This window comes from Alternaria metachromatica (genome assembly GCF_023757995.1).
Source record: "Alternaria metachromatica strain BMP 0045 chromosome Unknown scaffold_14, whole genome shotgun sequence".
Lineage (NCBI taxonomy): Eukaryota > Fungi > Ascomycota > Dothideomycetes > Pleosporales > Pleosporaceae > Alternaria > Alternaria metachromatica.
The window spans coordinates 358,682-381,596 of record NW_026055505.1 but is presented as its reverse complement, the minus strand read 5'-3'; the positions used below and the strand labels follow the sequence as shown (position 1 = coordinate 381,596).

The 22,915-nt window shown below is 52.1% G+C and overlaps 5 protein-coding genes across 5 annotated transcripts; 1 reads left to right on the top strand and 4 right to left on the bottom strand.

Annotated features, from left to right (window-relative positions):
- Nucleotides 1-11: 11 nt before the first annotated feature.
- On the bottom strand, nucleotides 12-1,232 carry ALV1_1 (5-aminolevulinate synthase, mitochondrial; the record flags this gene model as incomplete). Its single annotated transcript, XM_049333349.1, has 3 exons — nucleotides 12-262; nucleotides 313-801; nucleotides 863-1,232. The coding sequence occupies 3 exons, from the start codon at nucleotides 1,230-1,232 to the stop codon at nucleotides 12-14; spliced, it is 1,110 nt and encodes a 369-aa protein (XP_049187525.1).
- Nucleotides 1,233-4,527: 3,295 nt separating this feature from the next.
- On the bottom strand, nucleotides 4,528-9,490 carry J4E83_006435 (uncharacterized protein; the record flags this gene model as incomplete). Its single annotated transcript, XM_049333348.1, has 5 exons — nucleotides 4,528-6,190; nucleotides 6,244-7,995; nucleotides 8,140-8,593; nucleotides 8,640-9,240; nucleotides 9,305-9,490. The coding sequence occupies 5 exons, from the start codon at nucleotides 9,488-9,490 to the stop codon at nucleotides 4,528-4,530; spliced, it is 4,656 nt and encodes a 1,551-aa protein (XP_049187524.1).
- Nucleotides 9,491-13,406: 3,916 nt separating this feature from the next.
- J4E83_006434 (uncharacterized protein) lies at nucleotides 13,407-14,215 on the bottom strand (the record flags this gene model as incomplete). Its single annotated transcript, XM_049333347.1, has 2 exons — nucleotides 13,407-13,723; nucleotides 13,945-14,215. 2 exons carry the CDS (start codon nucleotides 14,213-14,215, stop codon nucleotides 13,407-13,409), a joined length of 588 nt encoding a protein of 195 aa, XP_049187523.1.
- A 770-nt stretch (nucleotides 14,216-14,985) lies between these two features.
- Nucleotides 14,986-16,844, bottom strand: PHO5 (acid phosphatase pho5; the record flags this gene model as incomplete). Its single annotated transcript, XM_049333346.1, has 4 exons — nucleotides 14,986-15,438; nucleotides 15,493-16,265; nucleotides 16,315-16,732; nucleotides 16,785-16,844. 4 exons carry the CDS (start codon nucleotides 16,842-16,844, stop codon nucleotides 14,986-14,988), a joined length of 1,704 nt encoding a protein of 567 aa, XP_049187522.1.
- A 3,874-nt stretch (nucleotides 16,845-20,718) lies between these two features.
- J4E83_006432 (uncharacterized protein) lies at nucleotides 20,719-21,723 on the top strand (the record flags this gene model as incomplete). The annotated part of the gene is made up of 1 exon (XM_049333345.1): nucleotides 20,719-21,723. One exon carries the CDS (start codon nucleotides 20,719-20,721, stop codon nucleotides 21,721-21,723), a length of 1,005 nt encoding a protein of 334 aa, XP_049187521.1.
- Between the last annotated feature and the right edge of the window lie 1,192 nt (nucleotides 21,724-22,915).

Sequence of the window (22,915 nt, the reverse complement as noted above, 5' to 3'; positions counted from 1 at the left end):
AGCACTCTGGACTACGCTTTTTCCACGTTTCTAAGCCAAGCTGAGTTGGTGTCCAAATCTGATCCATTCCATCCTCCCTCAACACCTTCGAGAGCGGTGATACTCCTTCTCGCTGCCAGTCTTTCAGGCGCGGCAGCTTCAACCTGTCCCAGATCTCCACCAATGCACTCACCAGGTGATCCTGCTGCTTGGACGTATGGGCTGGCGTTGGTGCTATTCTCAACCTTTCCTGTCCTCTGGGCACGCTTGGGGCGTTGATCGGCTGTACGTATATTTTGTACTCGTCAAACAGAATATCTGCAACTTTCTTACAGACTATCGAGTCTCCAATCAGCAGAGGCACTATATGCGATTGATTCGGCAAGACCGGGAGACCGTGCTCGCGTAGCGCCGTCTTGACACTACGAGCGTTGCGCTGAAGCTGCTTGCGTGAGTCGTCATACGAGTAGAGATGTTCGACTGCGGCTCTCGCCCCTGCCATAACGGCTGGTGGTTGCGCTGTTGTGAATATGAAGCTCCGGGCTTGCGAGCGAATCATGTCGACGAGACATGCGGACCCGGCGACATAGCCACCCATGGTGCCGAACGCTTTACCAAGCGCTCCGCTGACCAGGGTAATTCGATCCATAAGCGTGTTCTGTCCATTTCCATGAACTCCTTGGTGGATATCGTAATCGAGATGTTCGGCCACGCCCGCCCCATGCGGCCCGTAGAGGCCGACTGCATGGACTTCGTCCAGGAAAGTAATGGCTCCGTATTTCTCGGACAGATCAACAATCTCACGTATGGGAGCAACAGTACCTGGTCAAAATTAGAATGTTGAAGATGTAGACGATGGCTACTACTCGATTCATTTGCTTACCACACATGGAATATACGGACTCGAACACGACAACCTTCGGCGTTTCCAAGGGTATGGACGCAAGCTTCCTCTCCAGGTCTCCAACATCGTTGTGTCGCCAGACTAGCTTGGCAGCCCTAGACATCTTGATGCCTTCGATCAAGGATGAGTGATTCGATTCATCAGAAAGGAAGACACAGCCGGGGAGATGTGCACCCAATACTGCCAGTGCGGACTCATTCGCAACATATCCGGATGTGAAGGAAAGCGCTGCTTCTTTTCGATGCAGCTTTGCGAGCGACGTCTCTAAAGCCTCAGCCCATTGGTTGTGCCCGGATATGTTTCTTGAACCGCCGGAACAAGCGCCGTATTTGTCAAGTACGGTGCGCATCGCATGTAAGACACTGGGATGACTACCCATCCCAAGCTGTCCGTCGTTATCGTCAATAGGTACTCTCCTGTTGTGGGGCCGGTTACTTACATAGTCGTTCGTGCACCAAACGTCCACACGCTGCTCTTCAACGTCGGAGTGTGCAAAGGGAAACTCTTGGGCCAGACGGTTGATGTTGCGGAATTGGCGATATGAGCCATCTCGATGCTTCTGATCGATATTGAATTTGAAGAAAGCTTCATACGGGAAATGCTGAGGCGCCTCCGTTGTAGCCGCCTCGGGCTGGGCCACCGCTACAGCTGCTACTCATGGTTTAGCACCAACTTCAATCAAATCCTGGACAGAATTGGGAGGGGTCCACGCACCCGATGCAAATGACCGAGCAGACAAAAGCACTCTGGGTTTGACACCCCGCACGAAGAACTGGTAGTGTCCTACAGGACGGGACCAAGTCGCAATCGATCTCATATTGACTGGATAGAGGCGGAACAATGAAGACGGTAAGTCGACCTCTCAATTACGCTCCATTTTAGATACGTTATATACTTGTTGAGTTACATTCCAAGGTTGCTTTGCCCTCAGCACGCAATTCTGACTTGTCACTCCTCTCACGGACGCGGGACTCACAACCCACAAACCATGATCAGGATAACTCCACATGGTAGACGCCTAACCGCGGAGTAAGTCTGGATATCATCAGCAATAAGGCCACTCTCATTGATGCCTATGATCGTACGACCCGTAACAAGAGGGCTTACGTTCAGCATCGCGCAATGCACTTGCTTAGCAAAAGAGCGGCCCCGACTCCGGTTTAGGAAGTCTGTTCGGGCGTTTTCCATCTATGTGTCATTTTCCAGAAACGATTTCTTCCGCTGCGGGACATTCGGCCAGCGAATCGTAACGTGCCTGTGCGCGTAATGGCCGACGTCGTGTAACCAACGACCAACACCAAACTTACTACTGCAAAATCCAGGCCGTAGAGCCACGAACGACAGCTATAGATCGACCACCACGATCCTAGTGCTTAGTATGTGACGGAGGTCCTGCTGAAGCTTTGCGCTTTCTATTCTGGGTGATATGAGGCGCTCTTTTGTTGGCTTGGTCTCCAATTCGGGTTGTTTGAGCTGCTGCTTTTTCCGCTCTACCTATCCTTCTCACTCACTACCTTGGCTGCCTCTCCCACTGAAACGTTACACAAAGGCCTTTGAGGCTCAACGAGAATCGACTCCGTGGGAAGGAGTAGGTACAGTAAGGCGCCGCGTGGTGTGGAACATCGGAACGCACGGAAAGTTACCTATTTCATCGTCTCATTCGAAGTGCAGGATGACAGCAGATATGCCCGGCCCTGATGTAACCCTTACCCCCACATGCTTCTGTTTGACATCTTCTAAGCTACTTAAAAGAGTGCAACATCCGGTCCATGAATGCGGCATTTAATCTAACCATTAACTCTAAGCATACAGCGCTGTTCAGGTAGCATGGTGGCGTCAATTTCAAGCCACATGGCGTGACAGTGACACGTAGTCGTCTTCCGTTTGTGATCTGATATACAGCACAAGTAGTCGACCTTTGTTCGATGGTATGAGTCGTGAAGCTTCTTTTCTACGTGCGCTTCAATAGATTCTCGTGCGAAGCTGTGTTTTCGCAGAAGTCTGCTTCCATCATATGTCGACCATAAATAAGGGCAACGAAATACGTCACGATGCCGAAAGGCACCCTAATACACGTACCCAAGACCTGGGTACTGGACCAGGCACCGCGTCGACGAACAACGAAAACGTCCATCCCCAGCAACAATGTGCTCACGAACCCCGTATGGATGGCGGCGTAGTAGCCTGGCTCCAGGTATTTGGAAGCTGGATTCTCTTCTGGAACACCTGGTAAGTCTCAACCATATCCCAACCCTCCTTTCCACAAGAACTTATCTCAAACACCGCCAGGGGCTTAACAAACTCCTACGGAGTATTCCAAACATACTACGTCAACTTCCTACTCCCAACATACAGCGCTTCAGCAATATCCTGGATTGGATCCATCCAGCTCTTTCTCACCATGGTGGTTGGCATACCCGCTGGGATAATGCTCGATCGCGGACACCTTCGGCTTCTCATCGCACTCGGGACTCTCTTCGAAGTAGGAGGCCTCTTTGCGACAGCACAGTGCTCACAGTATTGGCAGATCTTCCTGGCGCAAGGCGTCTGTGTAGGTCTAGGCAGTGGTTTGCTTGGCTTGACGAGTGTTGCGGTTATTCCGTTGTACTGGAAAAGGAAAAAGATGATTGCAACGGGTATTGCTGCGACGGGAAGTAGTCTTGGTAAGCCGCTGTCGCTATTTCTGCTTCAAGGACATATTCTAACTTGATACACCCCGGCTCAGCTGGTATACTCTATCCACTCATGATGCGCCGCCTCTTTGTCACGATAGGCTTTCCTTGGGCTGTGCGTGCCCTCGCATTCCTGATCCTCGGATGCATGGCTGTGTGCTTCGCGGTTATGCGGCTGAGACCTCGAGCGCCAAGGAAAGGGTCGATATTGAACATTCGAATGCTCAAGGATAGAAGCTACACTGCATTTGTCCTTGGTGCGTCACCTCAGTTTCCCTCATTAATCCACTCATGATTGCGAAATCCATTGAAAGCGAAAAGAGCTAACCACACTCAGCATTTACACTCATGATGGCCACCGCCTACATCCCCTTCTTCTACATCCAAGACTATGCGCTCAAGCTCTCTCTCGATACCGAGTCTGCCTTCTCCCTACTCAGCATCATGAACGCTTCCTCCCTTCTTGGTCGCCTAGCGCCTAACTACCTCGCCGACCGCTTCGGTGGCGTGAACATCATGCTGCCCTGCTGTCTTCTCTCATCCTTGGTCATCTTTCTCTTCCCACTCGCCGTTGAAAAGTCTAGTCTTATCGCTATTTCGGTGGTTTATGGGTTCATTTCCGGCGGGATGGTCAGTCTTCCCGCGCCTATTATTGCGGCGTTAACGAGCGACGTCGGGGAGCTGGGGGCGCGCATGGGAATGGCCTATTCGATCGCGGCGTTTGGTGGGTTAGTCGGGAGTCCGGTTGCGGGGGCAGCGAAGAGAGATGCAACTGTTGGTGTTTCAGGTGGGGCGGTTGATGATGTGCGGAGGGAATTTTGGGGCGTGTGGTTTGTGGGCGGTGGAGGGATGTTATTAGCTACAGCGTTTCTGGCGCTGACGAGATGGCTGAGAGTGTCGCGTTGGTCATGGACACTGCGCATATAGGAAGTTCGATGACGACCTGCTCCTATTATTATTCTAGCTATCTAACTAAGTTTCTGCTACATCCCCGTACCGCTTAACAATCTTCTCAAAGACCTCATCCAGAGTTGCCTTACCCACGCTATAAAACTCCACATTCAGCTCGTCCTTCGCCGCTTCCAACGTCCTGATCAAGCCCGCAAACTCATTACCATCAGCCGGAATCTCAAATCTGACCTGACCGCCCTGCGTCTCGCGACTGACGTTCGCCAAGGGAAAGGTGGCAGCAATCCATTCCTTCATCTTCTGCAGTTCCTGCGGTGTGGTGCAAGGTGCTGAGCGCGACACGAGATGAATGTGGTATTCGCTGCCTGCACGCTGCTTCAGGTCTTCGCGGTCGCCAAGAGCGAGCATGCGCGACGAGACGATGCCGATGCGGTCGGCCAGAGCGTCGGCCTCCTCCATCGAGTGCGTCGTGAGTACAACAGCGCGTCGCTTTGCAATGGTTTGCAGGCAGCGCCACATGACGCGCTTTGCATTTGCGTCGAGCGCTGAAGAAGGTTCGTCGAGGACCAGGACGCGCGGGTTTCCGACTAGTGCGACAGCCAGAGATAGTTTGCGCTTGGTGCCACCGGAGAGCTTCTGCGCCAACTGGTCAGTCCAGTCACTGAGACCGCAGGCTGCAATCACGGTCGACACGTTATATTCGACGTCCTTGACTCCTCTTATCTTGGCAAAGAAGCGCAGCGTCTCGCGGACAGTGAGGACGTCGGCAGAGTCAAACTGCGGGCACACACCAAGACTAGAGCGCGCTGCAAGGGGACTAGTCAGGATTGGGTTGCCGGCGATGTCGATTACGGATCCTGGTGTTGAGGGTTTGATGTCGCCACGAATCATCGAGATGATGGTCGATTTGCCAGCACCGTTGGGTCCAAGTAGAGCAAAGATCTCCGATGTCTTGACGCCGAACGTGACATCGTCGACTGCGAGGTTCTTGCCGAAAGACCTAGTCACAGACTCAACCCGGAGGTCAATGCCAGGTGATGCCAGCCGTCTTCGTTCGGTAAGAAGATCAGCCGTGTACATGTCTGTCGCCTCTGTATCGCTGACCAGATTCTCGCGGCGCAACGAAGGCAAAGCGAAGCCACTATCCCACCAAATGAGAAGCGCAAACAAGAGAGCGATCTGCACAACCAAGAACAAGATGGGCCCCCCGTACAGATAGAGGGATCCGTCGCTGTGGCCGTTGCACTTCAACCCAAGCTGCTGAAGACCGATGAACAGCGTCCGTTCCAAGCTGACTACTGGCGATACGATGGCGAGACCAAAGTACAGGGCGTTCATCGTGGATTCCAGCTTTGCGTATGGTGTAGTTGCCTGGATCTCCATTACGCCAGCGAAGTAGGCAAAATAGACAACGACCTGCATCAAGGCCATCAAGAACCAAGCCGTGACTGGCTTCTTTGTAAACATGGAGAAGATGTAGCTGAGTGGCGCGCACGCAATGCCATACAGAAGGAAGATGACGAAGACCAGGCCGAGTCCATGCCAGACTGGGGTCGACATGGAAAGAAGACCTGTAGCAACAGCACTGATTGTGACGACGAAGGTACCATCGAAAGCCAGATGGGAAAGCCAAAGTGGCACTGGACGGATCCCGTTGGAGTATTGCATCGAGCGGACATTTGACAGGCGCTCATCCGTCGGGTATAAGACGAAGAACACTGGATAGCTATTGTATATGTCAGCTTTGTTGTGCTACTTGCGCGACTGGTTAAAACGTACCAGGCCATGATCAGTCCATAATAAATGATGAACATCGTAGCATCAGAAGCCATGAGACTTGGAATGACAGTACTGGCGAACTCGTTGTAAGAACTCGAGATACCAACACCACCAGCCATGACGTTGTAGAAGTTCAGCATCTGTTGCATGGCGGCGCCTCCGCTGATGTCGCCCATGATAGTGGGGTTGGTTGAGCTATCGCCCATCCAGATTCCGCCTCTGAGTTCTGTGGTGGGAAAGCCACCATCGGAGATGTATCTGGGATGGGCAACTAGTTCTTTCCAGTCGTTCTGAACTGCTCGCGCGAATTCTTCGTACGTATCGACGATTAATAGCTGGTTCTCAAGCTGTGAAGAATTCGTGTACCCGGATTGATAGGTGTCAGAGTAACTCAAAGTGTGGCTGGTGGAGTAAACGTCTGCCATCAAACCAACCCTCGTTGAGTTGAGTCGATCGGAAGGCCCAGCAACGTATGACTTTCGAAGCTCGTCCGTGCCCGAATGATAGGCATTACTCTCTGCATAGAAAACACCAATGTCGTTTCGATATGCGTTATCGTCAACGAGGTCTGCTTGCACTGGGCACCCTAGCGGAGCATCGAACTTCTTGATCAGTAGAGGCGCAATCCCTGCACCAACAAGAGCGAAGGCAACGGCGACAAAGTAAGGTAGCCATCGACGTTTGAGGATCTTCACTCTCTTGAGCAACAGAATCCACCACTGCTTGACAAGAGAAACGGGCTGTCCTTCGGACAGTTCATAGTCCAATTCGGTCGCGTCAACAATGATGTTCTCAGTCTTCAATTTCACAGTATCATCTTCTTCGGTCTTCTCCTCCAAAGGTTGGATCGCATCACCGGTGATTTTGATGAAGAGCTCCTCCATGGTGGGTCCGGAAAGCTGGTAGCCACCGAGATTGTAATTGTCAAGTTCGGCCGCAACCTCTGCAGCCTGAGCGGCTGTGGCGACATGGTATGTGGTCATGTGCCGCGATTGTTCCGTTCGTAGTTGCCCAGAGATGCTGATATGGACCTCTGTCTTGTAAGGTAGTTTGACAGTATAGCCATCACCAAAGCCGTGTTTCAAGGACGCCGAAGTACCTGCAGCTCGAAGAGTACCTTGATACATGATAGCAATATCATCGGCAAGGTAATCGACCTCGTCGAGGAAGTGAGTCGTCATGATGATGGTGCGATTTCGCCGCTCAGTGAGTAAGATCTCCCAGATTCTTCGCCGGGAAATTGGATCGAGGCCTGTGGAGACTTCATCCACACAGCAGACTGCACTTCCACCCGCGAACATCATTGCCATCTGGAGCTTCCGCTTCTGGCCACCAGAGAGTGTCTTAGCTCTAGCTGAAAGCTTCTTGAGAAGATCGACACCTTTAGCGAGATCGTTGACGACCTCGTGGTTCGCTGCTGATAGGCATTTCAGGTCGCTGAAGATGCGGATATGTTCTTGAACCGTCAATTCAGGCCAGATGACATTGCTCTGTGGAGCGTAACCCAGTCCGCCTGTTGGATCGATAATGATGTTTCCAGACGTGACCCTCTGTTCGCCCGTGATGCAGTTCAAGGTCGTCGACTTGCCACTTCCATTAGGTCCAAGCAAGCAAAAGATTTGTCCTGGATATGCGTTGAAATCGACACCTTTGACCGCATCGACATTCTTACGACGTCGAAACAGTCGAGCAAAGAAGCCAGGCTTGTATGTTTTGCAGAAGTCTGAGACCCTGACGGTCGGATCGCCTGCGCTTGCTGGACGTTCGAAACGTCTGTGTGGAGATGCTGTTGAGAATAGAAGATGCTCTACCAGTAAAGCTAGGATAGGAAACACGAATACGTGTAAGACCAATATGAGCCAGTGGATGTACAGCGGAAAACGCCAATGTTCGGACTCGCTCGCCTCATCGGCCCGATGCATCATGCTGACCGGTTTGCCGGCTGCTTCGAATGTTGCCATGCCAGTAATGAAGTACGTCAAGTTTGCTGAAGGGAACAAGACGCTCAGTATGGCGCAAACAGTACTCGTCTGGTTGAAAAGCACTGCTGGAAGGATGGCGGCGACTAGTGTGACGACCACCATGATGGGGCCACTCAACTGGGCTTTCTTGAAGAAAGAGGCCCCGAAGAGAGAGAATCCAGTCACTGCGAGCCCATAAAGTAGAACGAATCCCACGGGTAGATAGTTAGAAGTGACGGGCAAGATGGCGGCGGAGATGACGATGGCCACTGCCAGCCAGCCGGGAAAGTAGACCAGCGCGAACGATGCGTAAGCCGCGATTTGTCGAACGGCTATGCCCCGGAACTTGGACCCTCCCATTATCATGGTGTCGATCAAACTAGACATTCCTGGCTAACGTCAGTCCGTGTTCTGGGAATAAATGCTGTCACGTACCAATTTCGCGCTCGCGAGCAACAAATGAAGTTAGATGATCGACCACACCAATGAGTGTAAGAGTGAAGATGGGTGGAAAGGCCCATGTAACAAGGTTTAGGTACGATGCAGTCCGATCGGCTTCTAGTGCTCCCTGGTCCTGACGAGTGAACGCGATGACATTCAGTTCGGAAGGAATCTGCGATGTGTTGTCTGATTGTGACCGTTCGATAATCTCAAGCTCAAGGGCGCGCTGCAAAGGCGATGTGGCTACTTCGATGGCGTTGCTGGTGCTCGTAATGTCCATGGGACCATACGGCGTGGTCAACCCTTGGATTGTGTAGTTCCAGTATCCGGCTGACGACTCGTTGGTTCCCTCGGTTGGACTGGAGAAGAATACAATGGCGCTGTAGCATGGTGAGTTGCCTTCGTTGTCGGTTCGGCAAACTACAGCAAGGCTTCTGGTATCGTCGTATAGCTCTGGCGTTTTCCCAGCAGCGCTGATCCGTCGTGAGAGTGTATCGATGACAGCTGAGACTTCTCCTCCTTTCATAGCGTTGTCGACGAAGCCTACAATGCCGTGGCCAGGACTGGCTCGTAGTCCTTCCTCAAGGGAGGGTAGCTATTCGAGTGTTAGTATTGGTTCGATTTCGTATTGGCGCCTCAAAGCTTTGGAGGCCACTAACCTGGCGAGCCGAAGACACACCCCAATGCCCCCCAGAAGAAAACCACGTCTTGCTGAAAGCGATAACAAGAATGACAACAAGCGGGATAGCGAGTGCACGGATGAAAGTAGTGATTGGTCGTCTCAAGCAGACGAGCAGGAGATTTTTGCGCATGAGCGCCCAAATTTGGCGAAATAGCAAAGCCATGGTTGCGATCAGGAGGGAGCGAAGAAAGATTCAAGAAGGCATGCAGCGAAGGCCTGGATGGAAGAAACTCGAGTTGTTGAGGTATACAGAAGGTGTTCAAGTTAGGCCTGGGTGTATGGGGTCGTTAACTGCCAAATTGCCGTAGACCTAGTTTGCACATGCCTAGTGATTCAAGCATTAGCCCAGAGTGAAGGGGCTGTGCCAACGCAAGTGCGGGTAAGCTAATGTGCCTGTGCGTAGACAGCGACCGTTTGGTCGCGCATCTTATGCGAATCAAAGATGCCCGGCGGTCCCTCTCCTACTCGGGTCCACCGATGTCTCCGCTAGCCATCTCGCGCAGACGACAGAGAGATGCACGGACTGGCCAACGCGAAAGGATAGCCTGCATACTCAAATATTGAGGTCAGAACGGGCTGGAATAGATGCAGTAGGAGTAGCCGACGCGTTCGCCTGCGGACAGCGTAACACACGCTTTTGCTTGTTGCTCTCCATGCTCGTGAAACCAGCTGCTGAATCCCGAGTTCTCCTTAGCTATGTTGTTAGCTACGTGGTTTTGGATTACCTCGTGTCGTACCATGATAAGAGACACAGCCGATCAAATGTGTGTTCGCGTTTCAGTGCGAAGTGCAGCCGGACGGGACTTCAAGAGCGGCCAATGCGCAAGGCGGAGTTCGTGCTCGGGCCATCTGCGCCGTGATTGGAGCGTTCGGGTTCCCTGTGTGATGATTGGGCGGCTATGCGCTAGGCGAGGCTGAGCGGAGAATCTTGATACCCGAAGCCTGGCACCACACTAACGATCGCAAGGGCAGGCATTCTGTGTCAATGTACCTAGGTATCGTCGTTGATACCTCCAAGGCTCCCTTCCGGCGTGGTTGAATAACGGGGCCTTGCGCGACCACGGCCGCCGCACGCACAAGTGTGTCACGACTACCTAGGTACCGTTCCAGTCTTGTTGAACAGTGCCAATCTCCATTCCAACTCAGGCTCGGGAAAGTAGCGTAGTTGGAATTCATCTATTTGGTGTTGCAAGCAACGATATATATATATGGATGAGTATGAGTGCAGGGCCCTCGCAGCCTGCTCGCGATTGGATGGGTTAAATGATTGAGGGACTCGGCGCGCCATCTCGGGAGAGTGGCAGCCTACCGACTTGCAACGAGATAGCGAAAGAGTGAGATGAGGGCGGGTATTGCACCACGCGTTCACCGCGAGGACGATGGCGACTCCCTAGTCATTGCTGCGCTAGCATAGAAACAACCTTGGAAGAGGATGTTGGATTCTCTTTCCACAATCGGTGGGCAACAGGATGCCTATATATATCCGCAACCATTAAGGTCAGTACGGGCTGGATTAGACGCAATAGTGGTACCTAGCGATCATCTTCGTGGCGTAGTCGCCCCAGAGTCCCTCACAGAAGAGGTACTGTGAGCTATGCACGCAGCTACACAGCGCGCGCAATCGCGAAGCATTAGAACAGACTTGACGCTATCATCGCTTGGCTATAGCGACGATAATGAACAGCCACCTGACTCTTTGAATAGCTGTCCTTCCATAACCGTGGGTGAGCCTCTTCAAAATACGGCGATCTGTAGATGATGGGCAGTCGCCCCGCGTCCGCTTCAGCTTTGCGCGTTGATTTGGCCCCCATGCTTATTTTACATAGCCTCCACCATCTCACAAGCTGGCGCAGCTAAGGCAGTGGCTACGTAGATGTTTCAAACATAACGATGTGATGGTCCCCAGCTTCCTGCCTTCATTCTTTCAGTCTTCACACTCTCATTGTTTGTACAATCATGGGCAGGCTAAACCGTTGCTTCCCGAAGCTGCTCCCCACGCTAACCGGATGGAGGAGATTAGCCATTCTGAACATCGGCGCGATGACCCTTCTAACGCTTTTACTATGCGGCTTCACCGTGGCTTCGATGCTCAAAACAGACCTCTCAAGAATTTACAACCCGAATTACGGTGGGCCTGAGACAAACCGAGCGGCCGTGGTGCGCAACTCCTTCCTGTTCCACAGATCGCGCTGCGATGTATTAAAACGCGGTATCTCGACATCGGATGTTATCAACACGATCCTCCACCTACTCGTCAACGGCATATCGAGTGCAGTTCTGGCGTCGTCCAGTTTCTTCTCGCAGGTACTCAGCTCGCCAACTCGTGCAGAAGTGGACATGTCGCACGCGCAGGGAATGTCAGTCGACATCGGAGTGCTATCATGGCGGAACGCATTATGTTTGTCTCCTTTCAAAAGAGTGGCTTGGGTCACCTTGTTGTTCACGTCGCTGCCTCTGCATCTGCTCTTCAACAGTGCCATACTGCAGTCAAAATCCCGTGCCGCCTGTGAAGTGGGCATATCGAACCCTCTTCTCTTGGCCGTTACGCTAGCTTGTTTGGTCAAGGTGGTCATCTGCGTGATAACCGTCTTGGTTCTAGGTTCTCAGGAACCCCTGGTCACGCCTGGGGACGCATTGTCTTCATTCATCTCGAATCCCGACCCATTTACCGCTGGCAGACTGGACATGCTGGTGAAACAGTCGACGCACGGGGCTAGTGATGGTGACCCGATACTGTGGAGGTATACATCCTCAAGACGGGCATCTTCCATTTCACGCAGGACATGGACATGTACCTACGCCTTTTTTATTGCCTTCATCGTGGCTGCAGCTGGAGTTCTAGGGAAAGAAGCTCAGATGCTAATGAACAGAAAAGGTCGCCTCCTGTGAGTTCCCACTTCAGGCTATTGGACGCATTACCCTGATCCATATTATAGGCTTGACGGTCCATATTATCATCGCTTTACTAGCAGTAATCCTACGATCCGAGCACCGAATTCCTCTGTCCCCTTCATCACGACAGTGCTTTTAGCCAACATTCCACAGCTTTTGCTCTCAGTCTGGTATTTCGCGTACAACGCCATCTTGACTCGCCTGCAACTCAGCCAGGAATGGGCTCTGCTCTCCACGTCATTCCGACCTCTTCGGGTCTCTCAGCCTAGGTATCTTCCCAACCTTTCCTGACACTCATAAGTATACAACGGGCCATCTACAATGTTAAAGAGAATGATGAACAGCATGCTAACGACTGCTTCAATAAGAGGCCAGCAGGTTGAAACCTACAGACTCCAGCTCCCGTATAAATACAGTATCCTTCTAATCATTCTTAGTGCGGTCCTGCACTTCCTCCTTTCAGAGAGCTCGCCTGTAGCTCTATACACCGATAGTATGTACTAAGACAAAAACGCAAGAAATGTATACAACATGCAGACACTGATACTACACATTAGCCGATACGATCAACGGTCACGATAACTGGAAGGACTATAGCTCTCTACCAGATGATTTTTATATCCAATGGAGTTTATCTCCAACATACTTAGCTGGACTGCTGGCCCTGGCCACCGCCGCCGTCCAGATTCCCTGGCTTCTGGGCTTGTTGCGACTGCCCGGGCACATGCCACCCATTGGATCAGACTCGCGTGCCATAGCGGCTGCTTGTCATGTCTCGCCATTAGCCAAGGCCCCAATCGTCGAGCACACGGATGGGAAAGGAGAAGGCTATGAGCCCGTATCCATGGCCGAAGAAGAAGGGCACAGTGGTTTGCTCGCCGTTTCGAGGAGTCTTCTCTCATGGGGCGTGGTGAAGATGCCTCAGGATTGGTATGATGCTCAGGTAGACCGGCGAAGTGGTCCAGAATCACGCCGGCCAGTGGAGCATCTAAGTTTTGGTACGGCATTGGATGACGTTAAGAAGCCTATCAGAGGTCGTTTCTACGCATGAACATGCGCTAAGGCAAAAGCAAATTATGTAAGGCTAAAGATACTAAGCAAAATTGCTGGGATTTGAAAACCCGGTAAAGACAATTTATGGTAAAGCCGTGATCTCGTTGGGTACAATGACAGTAGTATGCTCTTTCTTAGTCACGCGCCGTGAAGCCGTCTTGTCTAGCTTGCTTCGGCATGTGTTTCTCCAACTGTTCCTGGAAGCGGCCATCAGGCAGGTCCATGTGGGCATCTCCCCAGTTCGTGTTCAAGAGCTTTTGGGCGAGATGGTTGTCCATGACACCGATCTGTTGAAGATGGCATGCCTGCCAGATCCCCAAGTCGTTCTCAATGTTGTCATCCGCCGCCTTCGCGAGGCGTAGTGATGCTGTATTCGCCCCGCCGCGGTGCGCAACCAACTTTGGATGGGTGGTGGCCTCCCAGCGAACATTCCTTGGGTCCGCGTCGTCATCTAGATTGAGAAGTTATTTATAAGCATAGACGAATGGGGACGCATTTATGTCGTACAATTAACGTGAGCAGACCACATAACGGACCATGCAGCCCCGCCACGCGTCCAGACCATGGCATGCTCCCAATCGTGCCGATGCCCAGTAGTGTCGGCTACAGCCCTGTCCATCTCGCTGTAATAGGCGTACATGTAGACGCACCATCCGTGGTTGCATCGCTCACGTGCATACGTGTTGCAGTTCCACTGGCGCGACGGATCGCGACATTCCCCCACTGAGAACTTTGCATCCAAACCAGGGTTGGTGTTACCATTGGAGTCGATGGCCGAAGTCTGATAGCATACGTCCTTGTCCCAGTCAAGGACTGGCTGCCACTTCAATGCTCCTTCCGTCCCGCTGATGAGTGGATTCAGTATCACTCCGGTCAAACTCGCGGTGGTCACGCTGATGAGAGCAAAGAGCAGAGCTGGTTTGGCGGCCGGGAAGCGAGACATAGCGTGTCTAATTTGGGTATGGATTGGTGGTGAGAAAATTGGGGCGTGGAATTGGAGATGAGACAAACGAGGATTTGGTGACCGGTTTTCTGCTCTTGATGATTGCTTGATGTTCTGAGCTTGCAGTTCCATAGCCATAGAGGAGCAGACGACCCGACTTAATATCAGACATACTCTGAGCTGGCTTATGCTCGTAAGTAGATTTGGTCACTTACTCGAGACGTCTCGGAAGTCCGGCAACGGTGATGTTCAGCTAGTCCGGCATGTACTACCCGAGTAACATCTTCAGCTATCACTACGATCGTGGCGTCGTAGGATCCTCCATAAACGTGATGCACAGTGCTATAGAGGTCATACAGACGTCAGGCCAGTACAGTCAGTACGACGTGGTGTACCAGCGGAGATCTCTTTGTGTTCCTGCGTTTGCATGGCACCAAGCCGGGGTATGCTGCAACTGGCCTAGGCTAAACCGCAAATAGCTCAGCCCAAGCAATTCTTAACGTCAGAACACTTCTTATCGCTCTCGCTGAACCATCTGAAGGTAGCTCGGATGAGATGCGTGGAACTCTGTAGCTCTATGCTAGTGGCCAATATGTCAGCATTACTGTAACGTTCTCAAAGGGTCAGTGTAAGATAGTTCTTTCCACAAATAGATTGATGAAATGTGAGTGAATGCATTACAGTCTAGGTATCGATGCTACATGAATACGGGTATGAAGGCGTGAGCCTGGAGATAGAAGAAAGACTGACGCGCGAAACAACAGCGCAAACTAAGCCTTGAGCTCAGTGGTACCAGCCTCGTCGCTGCTGCGGTTCTCCGCCTTGCGCGCGTACTCCGTACCAGTAATGGACTCATCACCCATATCCCAGTCTTGCGCAAGGTCCTCGAGCGTCCTGCGCTTGGTCTCCGGGATTAACAGGGTAGTGAAGATACCACAGAACATGAAAGCCGAGAAGATTTGCATGACGTGGTTCAACCATGGGTTCTTGTTCGTCGCTGTAGCGCCCCGAGTTCGAAGAGGAGAGATAGCTCCCTGAGCGATGATGGAGCCGATCTTTCCTGAGCCAGCAGAGATTCCGTGAGACGTGGAACGGTAGCGAGTTGGGAAGCACTCTCCAGGCACGATGAAAGTGGTTGTGTTGGGACCCCAGTTGAAGAAGAGCTGGATGAGGACGTAGATGGCCAACATGGCGTGGTGGCTGAGGTGACTGTAGGCAAATCCCTAGGTGGCAGTTAGCGTGTGTATTCGATGCATAAAGTTGGAACATATACATACCCAGACAATGAAGAGGATGGTGAGAATGGTGAAACCAGCGAGTTGGAGTGTTTTGCGTCCAACAGTATCGATAGTCGCTACCGCAAGCCAGTATCCGGGAATAGCTCCAGCGCACACCAAGATAGCGTTACCGGCAGCAAGGTTGTGTAGATTGAGATATAGATTGTCACCGTTGGCGTAGCCGATAGCTTGGAGAACAGTCGAGGAATTTAGGCCAAGTCCGTAGAATGCGACATCGAGAAGGAGCCATGACATGGCGGTACCGAAAAGAATCTTGCCGTTGCGGAGCTTTCCGTAGAACCTAAAGAAGTCGCCGAAAGAAGCCTTGGGAACTTCAAGTTGAGCAGTGGCCTGAGTCTGGGCAACCTGGGCGATGGCATCAGGGTCGCCGTTGCCGTGCTTACCAGAGAGGTACTGGTTGGTGTCTGCGTTGGCCTTCTCGACGTCACGGGCGACATCAAACGTGTAGCGAGGAGTCTCGGGAATGGTAAGACGGTAGTAGAGCGCGATGCAGGCTGGGACGATGCCAATTCCGATAAGGGCACGCCACATCTTATCAACTGCGATAGTGCACTGACCATCACAGTCTGCGTAGCCCTTGGCGCCTGAAAGCGTGTCCTTGAAACCGGCAACGAGGCAAAGCATGACCAGAGCACCACCGAGCTGACCAAAACCTTGCATGGCGAAGACGGCACCCATCATGGCGCCGCGCCACTTGGTCGTGGCAAACTCGGAAGTGATGATGGACGATAGAGGGTAGTCACCACCGATACCTGATACCCGTTAGCAAGGTTTCAGTTCATAACTCGACAAAAGACTCACCAATTCCCATCAATACACGCCAGAAGATGATCAGACCGACAACCGAAGTGCCGGGACCGGGGCCAGTAAGAGACTGAGCGAGTGTGGCGACGATGATGAGGATTAACTCAAGACCATACATCTTCTTACGTCCAACAATATCGGCCAGTGTACCGAATCCGACTTGTCCAAGAACAGTGCCAGCTGATGTTGCAAGCTTGATAGCTGTGTCTTGTTGAGTGAGAAGAACACCCTTGTTGTCGTGCTTGTAGACGATACCCAGCATGATCGTCAAGAGAGACACGCAGAAGATGTCGTACGAATCCGTGAAGAAACCGGTACCTGCCACCAAGATGGCGCGCACATGGTACCAGCCAAAGGGCGCCTTGTCGATTTCAGCGAGCGCAAGTCGGCGTCGCTCATTAGGGTCTTCAATATGCTAAGGACAGTCAGCAAGGCTGCTACTCAAGACGTCGACCGTGTTACCATACCGCGAAGTCATTGTTGAAGTTGTGGAACGCGGCGTTGCCGCCAGCTGTCTTGTGAGCCATTGTGAAGCTTTGCCGAGACTTGTCAAGAGATTAGACGAGGCTTCAGTCCGGAAAAGACGGCTGTAGGAGCTGGAGATCAGTGGTAGAGGGTGCAGGGCCAAGCTATATACCTGCACTCAAGCTTACGCCGAGTGCTGAGCATCATGCTTGTATGCCAAACCTACGGTACCCACGGACCAGTAAGATCATTCCATTCTGGCACGCCCGCAGATTTGCAATCTTTCCTTCGGCCTTTCCGCTGTAAGCAGCAGACTCACTCGTGAAAATGCGCCTCTGCGAGCCCAGGCCGCCACAAGGCTTGACGCGTCTTGATGGTTATCCTTGCCGCGCATCTGGTGTGGTGAAGGGAACGCGAGGAGAGGGCGTTCGGTCCAATCATGTACCCCACGTGCTGCGCCAAGGCGCTAAAAGGGGCACGGCCAGAACGCCTTCTCCCAACATCGCCCCGATTGACATCTGAAGGATTGGAGCTTCTTCGCACTCAAGACTCTCTTGGAAAGCTTGGGTACATCCTTATGATCTTGTGGCTTGCCTTTAGACGCTTGATCAACACTCACGATGACATCCAACGCGTATGCCGCCGACCTACCTGATCAGTCTTCTCGTCTTCTCCGAGGAATGCAACACGCTCGAACCGAACCCGGTTCCGTACCCCATGCCTGGACCGACTAGTACAGGGCCCGTCAGATGGGGTTGCATGCATCAAGCAACTGTCTCCGCTAGCCTGCCATGCGAGACCCGTCTTCTGGACTGTCGGTTGGTCCCGATACCAAACTACTTACCAGCACACTGGCGAATTAGCTTGCTCACTAACACCTAACCGGTTATCAGGGAGCAAAATTCTGACACTTTGAGGTGCAGGTCATCGGAGGCAACCCCGTCTAGGGTTGCTGCAATGACCGACCCGAGGTTTCATTGAAACCCCCACTGACATCGATGTTTGACTGCCGCTTGATTCTCACCCAATCCCATCGTTGCACGTGGGATGGTACTGCAGCGATCGAGCTTATTGGTGCTATGAGCGTTTCGGTCGCTGGACCTGAGCGGCAATCGTACCACCAACCCAACAACAGGTGGATAAGCCTACATCGCAAGCGATACCTTGTCCCAGCGTCTCTAGCGTTGAGCCTTTTGCATGATGTACGGCCTTTCGTCGCGTTTTCACATGCGGCTCCATTCACACCATCGACCGTGTCCAATTCGGACTCACCCAAGACAGCGGTTTCAGGAGTGGGTCACTGCAAGACATGCAGGGAAGATGCAGTTGGGTACCGCGGCCGGGCTGTTCAATCCCGCAATGCAGAATTGGAATCCTCTACTGGGCACCCTCGTCTCTGATGACAACGCGTCGCGGCCTCGCCGAGATCGAGAAACTTTGCTTCCTACCGAATGCCTCTCCTCTCACAACATTGTGATCCGAAGTTTGGTTCTTACCGGTCACTCCATCTACCCGCATATAGTCCGCGGATCGCACGATCGGCTTTCCACAAGTTGCACCATTCGGCGCCTCGACCACTACATGTTAGATTCACATGATCTGGCCCCACGTGCCATCAACCAGGCCAGACACGCGGCAAGTAGAACCAATTCGACGAAGAGCAATGGATTTGAGAACCAGTCATCGTCACTCTGGACGACGATCTTTCCGCGGATATAATATTTCAGGAGAGGGTCGTTCGCCATTGCACGAATGAACTCAAACGCGATCATCATCAATTGGTCATCTCTACTCTAATTCCAATTGGTCGTACGGTCTATTCTCTTCCGCTGGTATTCCTTCAATCGGCGCTTCACGCTCTCATCACGATCTTCTCTTATTTCCTCCCGCTCGGCTCCCACAGTCATTGGGGCTGCCTGCTCTTTGAGTGGATACGCCATCTCTTGTCGCTTGACGATCTACTCCGTCAAATGCTGAGATTTTCATATCGGAAGAAGTCGTCCCGGAACCGTTCTATCGTGCGTCCATACTCGTCTTCCAATACTTCCCTCAACAATCTTCGTTTCGGTGCTGACTGTCGCACCCAAGGCCACGGTCGCTTGAACGTGTGTGTAGTTCTAGTCGCCTGGTTGCGTTGTCGTGGTTGCCTCGGGTTATCTTTCTCCGCTTTCTTCCTCCTCGGATGTGGAACCGGGTGGCGCAATTCGCGCAGCATACAGGATATTTTCACAGGCTTAGAAGCTTCGTCATCCCCTCCTGGACGCTCCCTCTCTGATTGGGGAAGGCCGTGAGCAGTACTTCCTCCTGGCTCGCAATCTCGTGAAATACCTTTGGACAATCGTTCCTCGTTCGGCACACCACATTGTGACTTCATACTCGACGGCGGTGGCGGATCTTCGTGAGAATGATTCAGCTCCGATGTCTTCCCTTGCTTTGTTGCGCAATCCAAAGGCCAAGCTCCTGGCGGCGAAGGCCTCCATCGCGGAAAGATGAGACCTTCAGGCCATCCCGTCCATGGGGTCTTCTTCGTCCGCCTCCACCCTTGTCTACTTGATTTGAAACGCTCAGCATACTGCGTCAGTATGGAGTGATAACGATCAGCATATTGCGTCCGCAAGACTGGGTTGGCCAATATTTCGTACGCGTGATTGATCTCTTCCATGCGCTGTTGTTCGGTCATGTCTCGAGTGGAAGTTGGAAGTGTGTATCTCATTTTCTACCACGAATACCAGTTGGCCGTCCTAGAGAAAAGGTCGAACTGCGCTTGGAATGCGGAGGCCGTACCATGAAACTGTGGAGTCCTTCCTGGTTCTCACAATGTGCAGGATGGTCTCAATACTTGGCCTTTGTGATTGAACGCAAAACCTTTCAACAAAGAATCTTGTATTCTTTCAGTCAACGCAACAATTTGCTTTGTCGCATTATCGCTCATATGTCAAGCACCAAGTTTCGACAAGCATCGTCGCACCATCGTGGAGGAGTACCGGACCGCAGGCTGTCAAAGTGCAGACAGAGTAGACTTCGCGTGTGCAGAATGAAAGGTTACCTCGCCAGCTTCACTTCCTATAAGCTTACAGCCTGTGGCATCGCGAAACAGCGGTGTCGCACAGTCGTTGTTCGAGACCCCTGGAACAACCTCGGTCTTGCCACAGCGTTAGTACACGATAAGAAAGCCAAGGCGGTTGAAATGCACCGCTCATTCGACAGATGATCTCTTTCTATCGAATGGCGAAACAGCCAATTTGACTTGCCCGTATGTTGCCTTCGCCGATTCACATGCGATGTTTGCCTGGGCCGCAAGGCAACAATTTTGGTGGCTGCAACAAGCGAGTCAAGCGCACGCAGACATTGCAATACTGACAGAGTTTTGACAGCTTCGATGGCTCATCTCGCTTCTAGAGACCAGTTTCGAAATACGCTTCGGCGACAGAACGTTAAGATGCAACGAAATAAGCAAGCAGGGAACCGCGGTCCGTACTGGTGGAATTGCGCGCCAAGCCGATTCCCCCGTATTTTCCCCGCCGTCCGAAGAGGCGATCGAGCCTTCCAGCCACGGGAAAATCTGGGGATGCCTCTTTCCACCACTCAACACCACAACCTGCCGCCACCAGTCTAACGTTGCGCAATACCTGCTACCGTTCCTGGGGCGGAATGCACGTCCGCCAAGATAGGCCAAGACGAAGTACAGCATCACGGTGATGGACGCAGCATGCACTTGCGCGAGTGGGAGTTTTTCGAGCCTGTACGACAATGCGCCATCAGCCATTTTGCCGGAAGAATTGCAATGATGGACGCATCGAAGCCTGGAAGTCACTGCATGGTCGTGCTCTGGTTCTCCGGTTGCCGACGCTCGAAATGGCGTATATAAAATGTAAGTGATGTCGCTGGTTGATCGGCATCAGATCACGCAAGCCCATCTGCATCTTCTAGCTCGAGATGAAGCTTTCGATTCTATCACTCTTTTCCCTCACGCTATGTGCGACTGCAGCTCCTGCAGGGGCTGACTTTAGCCTCGTCGGTTTCGCCAAGGACAACCCAATTGGACCAACCACTGGTGGTGCTGGCAAAAATGGCAAGAGCGTCACTGTCCGGACGGTCGCCGAGTTCATCAAAGCTGTAAACGGTAGCGAGCCAACAGTCATTTACGCCAAGGGCAATTTCAACCTCACATCAAGAGTTCAAGTAGGGTCGAACAAGTCTCTCATCGGAATGGGCAAGGGAGCTCAAATCACTGGCTCGGGTCTTAACATCTTCAACAAGACCAACGTCATCATACGCAACATCGGATTCACAGCGATTGACGACGACTGCATGACGATTCGTAACAGCACTTGTGTATGGATCGACCATAACGAGTTCACCACTGGCAACTTCCCTGCTCTGGGCCCTGATGCGTACGACGGCCAAGTAGACATCATCCGCGCCGCGGATTGGATCACAGTCTCATGGAACTACTTCCACGACCACTGGAAGAGCTCTCTCGTTGGCAACAGCGATGCGCTTAGGGACGTCGACCAAGGTCACCTCCACGTCACCTACCACCACAACTACTGGCGCAACGAGGGCACGCGTGGCCCTGCCGGTCGTTTCGGCCACCAGCACATCTACAACAATCTCTACGTCGATTTCTTGTATCAAGCCATTCACTCCCGCAGCGACAACCAGGTTCTTGTTGAAGGCAACGTCTTCAAGGGCAAGACACGCGAGGCTCTCAGCACATATGGGTTGGTCATCCCAGAGGATAGCCCCAACACCAGTCCCGATGGCGACTTCGAGATTGACGGCTTCGCGAACCTTGGTGCGAAGAACGACTTTGGGAAGTCGACTGTCAATATTACTCAAATTGGCAACTTTACCAAGGCTCCTTACAAGTACAAGCTTACTAAGCTCAAGGAAGTGGAGAAGATCGTGAAGAAGGGCGCTGGTCTTGGCAAGATCTGAGCGGCATCGCGATAGCGAGAGAAATGTACAAAGTAGTCGTGCTAATAGTAATATTATTGTCTAGTCCCCATCCTCCTCCTCTTCTTCTCCATCTATATGCTAATCCCACTGACTCATAACAACATCCCACCCCTCCGGAAACTTCCCCCTCTCCTCCTCCCGTATCCCCTTCAACTCCAGCCGCGGCACCCCACCTCCTCCCTCACCACCCCCTCTCCCCAGAAACTCAACAAAGCAATCCCTCAACTCATCCGGCATAGGCAGCACAGAAAGCACCTTATCAGGCTCACACCCAATCATAACCGCCTCAACAGCCAACCTTCTTACCCCCGTCAACCCGCTCTCCCCCAAAACCTTCATCCAATGCTCAGGCACACTATCATACTCCCCCAACCCCAATTCCCCGGTATCAAACACCACTTCATCCGGCCCCGGATACCGAACCCATATCTCCACACTCTTCACCCGCGCACAATTCTCCGCTCCGATTTGTTGTTCGAAGGTGGGGAGTTGGCCTGGGTGGGGGAAGTTGAAGGTGTTGGTGCCGTAGAGGATACAGGCGGCTTCGGTATGGATTTGTTTGTTGGAGAGGAGGAGGGAGGGGCTGGATGGTTTTGGGGGTAGGGGAGAGGGCTCGTGCCAGTAGCCGGGGGAGGGGAAGATGGAACCGATGTCGATGGGGGTGGGGAGGGTGAGGGCGTGGGTGTAGATGGCGGAGCGGAGTTCGCGGGGGAGGGTTAGGAATGTTGGTGGGGGGTTAGAGGGCGTGGGTGGCATGATCGTGGGGCGGAATTGATGTTTTAGAGGGTTGTTGCTGGAAATGAAAGAGATGGTGTTGGATCAGAAGGGTGGTAGGCGATTATTTTCGGTGTAAAGCCGTTCAGATTCGCTCTGACGTCAGGCGCTTTTCAGGCCAACCGCGGGACCGGCGTACATCCTGCGCTAATGATCATTAGATGCTATTAGTTAACGCATATAATTATTAAGGCACCGCTTTAGCCCTGTATAATTAAATACGTTAAATTTATTTTAAAATATAATTTATTACTTAAGTTTAGTTTCTATACTAAGTAATACTACTTTTTATATACTAGTTTTTACTATTTTAAGATAGCTTAAGTAGCTTAAACTTTATACTATATTAAAACTTATAAACTATAAAGTATAAAAATAATATTAGTTTTTATATACT